Below are 8,960 nucleotides of genomic sequence, written 5' to 3' on the forward strand. Positions count from 1 at the left end.
GAATAGGTTTATACAATCCTATTAGAATAGGAATAGGTTTATACAATCCTATTAGAATAGGAATAGGTTTATACAATCCTATTAGAATAGGAATAGGTTTATACAATCCTATTAGAATAGGAATAGGTTTATACAATCCTATTAGAATAGGAATAGGTTTATACAATCCTATTAGAATAGGAATAGGTTTATACAATCCTATTAGAATAGGAATAGGTTTATACAATCCTATTAGAATAGGAATAGGTTTATACAATCCTATTAGAATAGGAATAGGAATAGAAATAGAAATAGGAATACTAAATAGTATCCTACTTGGTAAAGGATTGTATTCTAGAGTCTATAAATAGGGTCTCAATGTAATAATGTAAACAACAACAATTCAATAATATTCTTTTCCTATATTTCTCACAAATACAAATGGTGGTGGTGGAGGAGGAGGATTCTGTTGGCGTTAGCGCTAGCTAACCCTCAGACAGAACCAGTTCAATAACACAAAAATAAAGCAAATGTAAACAATGCACTGGTGTTAGCGCTAGCTAACACTCAGTCACAACATAGTGAACCCAAGCTTACAGCAAATATATGGAAAAATTGGTGTGGCTATGGCTGGCGTTAGCGCTAGCTAACTCACATACAATAGTCACACTAACATCTTACTCTGTATGACAACTCTAAAAGGAAATGTAAGAAAAATGGTTGATGCTGGTGTTAGCGCTAGCTAACAGACAAGCAAATTACCCGTTTTTCGATGATGTACTATACTTTGTGTTATGAATATGACTTCTTCAAATGGTTGGTCAATTAGGCATTGGCCAACAACTCTTATTCTGCTGCTGCTGCTCTTTACATGTATATATTCTTGTTCACCAATAATTTTCTAGTCGAAATACAGAATTACTGACTGCTGCAGAAATCCAAGAACCCCATGAACTCGTGATTGTGGATCATACGAATGCTCTTCTCTATGCCAATCACCCCTGAAACCATCGCCACATTAACAAAAGATAGGGGGGAAATTCAGTCTTTTCTTTGCTTTTCAAGGTTTTATGGCAGTTTGAACTTTTGTATAATAGTTTATCGACTTACCCATTGTGAGAGCGCTGGCGAAAATGACACCAGAGAGTATGAACACAATGATTGATGCTCGCTTTAAAATCGCGATAAGTTTTCTAATGAAGCATTGTCCCCAAAATCCAGCAAGAATAGATACACTCATGAGGTATAGAGCTGCAATAGGAGTTTAGTTATGGATACTGTTGCAAATGATCGATGCAGAATTTTTATGTCGAAATCTTAAGAAACTTATTAAGACTAAGAATATACCATAAGGAATTGGGAATCTCTTGAGGAGATAAAACTCCACAACTGATAAAGATGACGAGAACATCATCACAAATGTCGCTGTCGCACTAGCTACCTGTAGAAGTGAAAAAATAGGTCCTTTTTGTCAATTTTGGAACAGCGATATTTCTCTGTAATAAAAGCACAATAACATGATGTTATAGTGACTGATTTGAATGACAATTATAGCAAAGTAATTGTTATTTTGAAAATGAACTCTTTTACATTACTCAAGTTGTTGGAAGTTATAAGGGCCCCTACCAACCCCTCTCTATTTTCTACTCAAATGTCCCCCGCCACACCTAATGGACTTAAATCGCGGTAAAGTTTAGATGAAATGACTAATTTTTAAAGAGGAAGAGACAGAGGTGACACCAGGTGCGCTAATTAACAAAGTATGTTCATGTGTTGACTTCTCAAAAACTATGCCGCTCGACCTAATCAAATTCCAATGAGGAAAATATGCAAATTGAATATCCCAAGTAAGCTGAGGTCAGCTATACGAATCTTCATCGTCCAAAATAGGAGATCCTAATCGAGATACGAAAAAAATGAGGATGGCCATACCTGAGGGATAACTCCAATCTCAAGAAGAAGAGGGCCAAGAATGAATCCACCACCAGATCCGAGCAATCCTCCAACAGTGCCTCCCAATATACCACAAAGCGCACAAAATATAAGGTTTGTGGCGGTCCATTGAATGTCAGCCTCACATATTGACTCTCGGTTCCCTTCTAGTCTCCTCTTCTTGCTCTCCTTGTACAATTTCACACATTCATATCCGAACACCGCCAGTGCTGCAGGAAACTGAAAACACAAATGCATTCAATTAAGACTCAACCTCACCATACAAAGATAATATAGCCGATATGACTCAAATACACGACAGGATACTGTAAGAACCAAAGTAGCACAACATTCGTAAATACATTAAAAAAAAAGGCAAACGTTTGCACACATAATAATCATAGTGAATACTTGAGATAATAGAATTATAAAAAGTAGCATTTGATATGAAAGATGTTCATGTACCTGTATTAAGTTGAGCACCCAGTACAATGGAGAACAAGCCACTAGATCATTCTGTAAACATGTCAAAAAAAGAGTTAAATTAGGTGCATAGCAAGGAACGTTTAACGGAGAAGTTATGTTGGCACATTAAAAAAAGAAACAAGTATATTCAAGAATTCACTTGCCTTGAACACTTGAAGAAGCAGAAACACGAACCATACTACAAAGAGCACCAGAATTCTCTTCAAATTAAGGTTGAACTTGAAAATTTCCTGTGAGATAAGCAGAATTAGACAGTTAAAATCAACCAGATAAGCTTAAAAAGGGGAGCCAAGAAAGAAAACGGATAAATTTGATCCATTTGATATGGTAAATTAACTCACAAGTGCGGTTTTCTCCTCCTTAGGGACCAATGGCTCATAAACTGTATCAATAACAACTGAAAGAACAAGGATCAAATCATTAGTTACTTCTACATAGTTTAAAAAACGAGAGAGGTATTTAGTTTTTCGATGACATACGTTCACCACGTGAATTAACTGGAACTTCTTTCATCGATTTCTGCAAGTTCCCCAAAAATGACAAAGATAAAAGACTTAGTTTACCATCAAATATATGTTAAGTACATTTGGGATAAAAATGATTGGATAAGTAGAGCTAACCTTGAGAATTGTTTCTTCTTTCCACATCTCAATTGCCTTAAAAAATGATCTTGATGAAGTCCCTATTACCAAACAATAACATTTTAAGCAATCATTAATAAAACTAATCATGGTGAGTGAATAAAATAGTTCAATATGATTGTTTATACCCATGAAGAGGATGATGATGAGTACAGTGATGAGCCAGTAGGGGAAAACAACACTGAGAGAAACACCAACTGTGATGCCTAACATGAGCATGGGCTGAAACAATAGAGCCAGATCATAATCAAGAATAGGTGCTTCTCTGCATGGATGTGGTACCCTCAAATTGTACCAAACTGAAGATGCTGATGCCCCCATTATCATACCTGTAAAAAAAAGCAAATCAACTTTCTAACATAATAAAAGATACTATAAAAGCAAAAAGACAAATAAGATCTCAGATAGCTCCAGCTATATCTTTTTTTGACTTTTGACTCATCCAAGTAATTCTTTTTTAATGATAGTGGTTATCAGGAAAAGGGGGAAAAGTTGCCGACATGTAACCTAGAGGTCACAAGTTCAAGCTATGGATCCATCAAGGCTGCATAGAATAGACCCTTGTGGTCCAGCCCTTTCCCCTGACCCCGCACATAGCAAAAGCTATGTGCACCGGGCTGCCGTTTTTTGATGGTGGTATCAGGACCGATTTGGATGTACCTCAACTAATTTCATGAGGTATCTATTAGTTCCCACCAGCACAAGTATCAAGTAATTTGCCTACCAAGGATTGGGTGATAATCCAAGTAACTTTATTTCTAAAGCTTGCACAATTGTCAACATATTTCACCAGCACAAGTTCCAATGAATATTAATCTTCTTATCTATATATGAAATGCAAAATGAAAAAAAAAATGCTTACATTTGGAAATAGCAGCAGCAGACTTGGTATCAAATCCAAGAAGCAAAGTAAGCATAGGAACAAAAATGCCACCTCCACCAACACCACCCACAGTACCACAAGCTGACCCCAAAAATCCTATCACAGTTGCCAAAACAATCCTCCAACTAAACTCCAATTCCTGTCACACACCATCACCAACAAAAGTCAATAAAGAAACAAGAAAAAAATCAAAAAAAAATCATAAACCAAATATCATTTAAGGTAAACTCAAGGAAAATCATAAATCAAACACCATTTAAGTTAAATTCAAGAAAAAACCAAAAAAACAACACCATTTGAGGTAAACTCATGAACCTTTTTTGCTCCATATCTATACACCACATGAGAACAAATGGACAAAGAAAAACCATAAAAACAAAAAAACAAACACCATTTGAGGCAAACTCAAGACCCTTTTTTGCTCCATATCTCTACAAGCCCATTACAAAGAAAAACCAAACACCATTTGAGGTAAACTCAACACCCCTGTTTTGCTCCATATCTCTACAGCACATTACAATGAAAAACAAGAAAAAACAAACCAAAACACCATTAAAGGTAACTGTTTTGCTCCACATATATATCCAACACATGAAGCAAAAGCAAAGAAACATGACAATGAAAAAACAAAAAAGATTGTAACTTTAACAACATTATAACAATAAAGATTAAAACTTTGATAATATTATAACAAGACACATCATTTACCGGCCAAACTTTGTCTTCAGATCCAACGGGTCGTTGCAAAAGATTAGAACTTTGATACAATTTTGGCTCAAAATCACCATTTTTGAAGTTCTGCACAAAGAAAACTGATAGAATTGCCACAGAAAAGCCTGCTAATAGATAAATCACAAAGCCTTTTGTAGCCATAATCCAAAATTCAATATTTTTTTCAACTAATAAAAGTTGGGTTTTTTCCCTAATGAACAATTTGAACGCCAAGAAAAAAATTTGGCTTAAAGAAAGTTGGCTGCGACATATTTATATTAGGACATTACAAGAATGGTAGAGAATCCTTTTGGAACTAAAAAGATATTTTTTTATTTTTTTATTTTTTTTTTGAGTCTGACGTTTTATTAAAAATGTATTTTAGAAAAATAAGTAAATTTCTTACTTAATTTTTTTCTTTTTTTGGTGTTCTTTAGGTAAGTAAAAATTACTGGCTTAAAATCATTAATTTATAATTTAGATATATATTATAAAAATTGGGGTGAAAAGCGATTGGAATGGAAATCATGGGCGGAACCACCTTTAACACCTTGTTTGCGTATTGTATTGTTAGTTTAAATATAATATTTGTTTCAATTGTTATTGATATTATATTAAATCGTATCATTTAAATCTATATAACGACGAAAAGACTTATTTTGTATAACGACTGATTTGGTGTGATCGGATCGATACCTTAATACATTTTATCTTTATTTATATGTAATAATAATATTTCATTTTTTATCCTACCTTTTCATAGTAGCTTTACCACATACCCTACTTTTATTATAGGTTTATCATTCAAACTATGAATAAGTAATATTATGTAACGACGGAGAACGATGCAGTCTATCCAAACATTATATTTATTAAAATAATACAACACAATATAACACAATACAATATAATACATTATGAAATAATACGTAACAATCTTCTAAACAAAGTGTAAGCGAAAGATGGTCTAGTTCATTATTCACCAATTATGTGGTGTACATGAGTGAAATATTACTTTATCTATTCCATATTAATAAATTTGTGAGTCATTGCACATTTATTAAGGAAAGTATTCAAGGACATAATTTAAACTATATTTTCCACTATTATTCTTTGTGAAATCATAAATATAATTTTGTAAGTAGTGCAATTTATCTCCTAAAAAATATCAAATTTCATTAAAGAAATTTCAAACATCCATCTTGCACTTTGAGTAATTCAATTATTTTAAATAATGAAAAAAAACTTCAAAAATTCACTTAATATGAAATAAAGAAAGTGATTATTATAAATGTATATTTAATTTTGCAACATTCTTAACATAATTGAGAAGAAAATTTGTATACTATCCACCAAATCTCTCTCTTCGCCATTGGTGGGAACAAAGGGCAAGGGTGCGCGGATGAAAATGAAATGTGTTGAAGGAAAGGAGTACACAATCAATATGATACGTTACTAATTCAATTTATTTTTTCTACTTTCATTTGATTAAGTTACTAATTCAATTTTTTTTTCTATTTTCATTTGAAAAGTCATGCTCCTCATTTTTAATAAATTTATTTTCTTAAATGATATTTTTTTCTAAAATATTTAATCAAGTAAATAGAAAAAAAAAATCTTCTGTACGGAACACATTCATAGAATTATTTCTGAAACAGTTTTATTTTTCTGGTGGGGGGAAATTATATTTATTTATTTTTGTCAAGAGTGGGGACATAAATTAATGGAGGCACATGTAACAACTTAGCAGTTTATGAAATAGACAAAAAATATATATTAATTGCTTTGTCAATATAATATTCGTATTTATTATCTTTCTTTGATATAAGACAATAAAATTTAAAAAGTTTTTTTAAAAAAAATTGTATTAAATTAAAATCAGACAAATAAATTAAAATAGAAAAAATATATGTTTTGATGGTTTAATAAAATAAATTAAACTATTAATATATTTTTAAATTTAATTTGGTTATCGTTATATTAGATTAGACTTAATATTTAACAAGCAACGAAGAAGTAACTTATTAAGCCTTACCTCCTTGTGCCCATAGCTTGACAAGAAATCACCTATATTTATCTTATATAACGTAACGTAATAAAATAATATTTTTTTTGATATAGTGTGCGGGTGGAACTTGAGCTAAAATGAATCCGTGAATGTATTTTTAAGTTGCATAGTTCAAGCAGATTAATTATTTTTTTTTGTAAGAAAGAAGTATTGAAAATATCTATTAACTTAACGAAAATTATTAGTTTTATCTTTAAATTATTGATACATTAAAAATATCATTTTATTTGACTAACTAAACTTAGATAAACTCCTGACACACCTATGATCTGCCACATGACATAGCAAGTGGTCTCAAACCCTTGTAGAAGTATGTGAATCTTAATGAAAAGACGAGAGCCGTGTTAAAGTACCTCTAAACTTGACAAGAATTTAGGGGTGTATTTCACTCATGTTATAAGATCGGGGATGTATTTAAATTTAGTTAATCAAGCAAAGAGGTGATTTTAAAATTGTCAATAACTTAGAGATGAAATTAATAATTCACGCCGAATTTAGGAGTTCTCAATAAAGTGGACAAATATATGCCACGTGGTGCTGCCCAATTCTCATCTAATATCATATATATATATATATATATATACACAAAGCTAATAAACCAAAAAAAAGGCAAAAGTACTTATTACCCCGTTCTGAACTTAAAGTTTTTTATTTGGTGTATACCTAAATTATATTCCGTTTTAATTATCCTGAACTTGTTTATTCCTCCATCGCGTACATTTTTATTGTCCATCTGGCGTAGAAATTGACAACACACTCTACTAGGCGCGTGAGGAAGTGATTTTTTGCCACATCATAAAGCTACAACAGTAAAAAAACGTAAAATTTTCATTTTTGTTTAATATTTGGCATATTTTAAACGAAAAATAGGGGAAAATGTAAATGAAAAGTAACGGAAACAAAGATTAACACTTACTAGGTAAGAATTTCAAACAAATTTGAAATTTAATCGACCAACTTCACGTCTAGAAAAACCCAAATCCAGAAGGAGTTCTGCGAAATCAGCTCTTATTCAAAAATAACTTTTAAACAATGAATTTTAAATTTAAGAAGAACTATCCAATGAATAAATGACATATAGCATTTTACCTAATTATTTTAACTATTTTAAAATCTATTTTGCGGCACCCTATCCCCTCCCTTGCAACCCCGCATCCTCCCCTGCAACCCATCTTCTTCAAGATACTTTTGCAGAAACAACCTCAATTCCCATCGATTTTTTTTAATCCAAAATTAATTTATTTTATTCCCAACAATAAAAGTCTTGTGCTGGCATTTAATTTGAGTTCTCCAGTACTAAATATTAATTTCTTGAAGATTTTCGGGTTTAGTCCGGAAGTTTTAGTGAGAAGCTTAGTCCAAAAGTTTTAGGTGAGAAGCCTATGTGAGAAGGTGAGAAGGTTTGATATTTATTTTTTGCCATATTAATTTATCTAAGTGGCTATTATTTATCCAGGTAGAAATTCACATCACCACTTTTGCCAGCTGTCACGCGCATGTAGTCACAATAGGAGCAGGTGGACAATAAAAGTGTATGCGATGGAGGAATAAACAAGTTCGGGGGTAATTAAAACGGAATATAGTTTAGATGTACACCAAATAAAAAGCTTCAAGTTCAGGGGGTAATGAGTATTTTTGCCAAAAAAAATAAAAATCCCTATTATTAATACTTTTTAAAAAAATTAATTAAACGTGAAGAAATATATGAGATACTGAACCAACCCTGACAGCATGTGATACAATTAATTTGTCTCATAACAATTATTTTGGTTCTTAAAAAGATCAAGAATTGGCTGTTTATAGAAAGCTAATAACTTTTTTCACTTTATTTGAATATAAAAACTTTATTTCCTCGGTTCCAATTTATATGACTTATTTTCCTTTTTAATCAATCCAAAAAAGAATGATATATTTTTATATTAAGTAATAATTTAACTCTAAAATGTCTATTTTATCCTTAGTGAAATAATTTATAGTCACACAAATTTCTATTATTTATTTTAGACCACAAGTTTTAAAAGTCATTTTTTTTCTTAATCTCTGAGTCAAACTATCTCACATAAAATGGGATAGAGGGAGTATTAGTTTATTACATTATAACTTTTTCAACACATGACATGCCTAGATTTAGATTTGTTTGTGTTTATCGTAGTACTCCCTTCGTCCACTATTAATTGTCATACTTTCCATTTTAAGAGTCAAACTTTTAAAACTTTGACTAACATTTTAAGATATATTTAATCATCATATTGATATGTAA

The 8,960-nt window shown here is 31.5% G+C and overlaps 1 protein-coding gene across 1 annotated transcript; it reads right to left on the reverse strand.

Annotated features, from left to right (window-relative positions):
• Window positions 1-423: 423 nt before the first annotated feature.
• LOC102602443 (uncharacterized) lies at window positions 424-4,886 on the reverse strand. Its single transcript, XM_006341130.2, has 12 exons — window positions 4,630-4,886; window positions 3,901-4,060; window positions 3,167-3,367; window positions 3,018-3,079; window positions 2,877-2,916; window positions 2,739-2,794; window positions 2,541-2,627; window positions 2,377-2,427; window positions 1,912-2,151; window positions 1,327-1,420; window positions 1,090-1,230; window positions 424-980 (listed from the first exon to the last, which is right to left on the reverse strand). The coding sequence occupies exons 1-12, from the start codon at window positions 4,792-4,794 to the stop codon at window positions 898-900; spliced, it is 1,380 nt and encodes a 459-aa protein (XP_006341192.1). The 5' UTR covers window positions 4,795-4,886; the 3' UTR covers window positions 424-897.
• Between the last annotated feature and the right edge of the window lie 4,074 nt (window positions 4,887-8,960).

Source organism: Solanum tuberosum, unplaced genomic scaffold (assembly GCF_000226075.1).
Source record: "Solanum tuberosum cultivar DM 1-3 516 R44 unplaced genomic scaffold, SolTub_3.0 scf00021, whole genome shotgun sequence".
Lineage (NCBI taxonomy): Eukaryota > Viridiplantae > Streptophyta > Magnoliopsida > Solanales > Solanaceae > Solanum > Solanum tuberosum.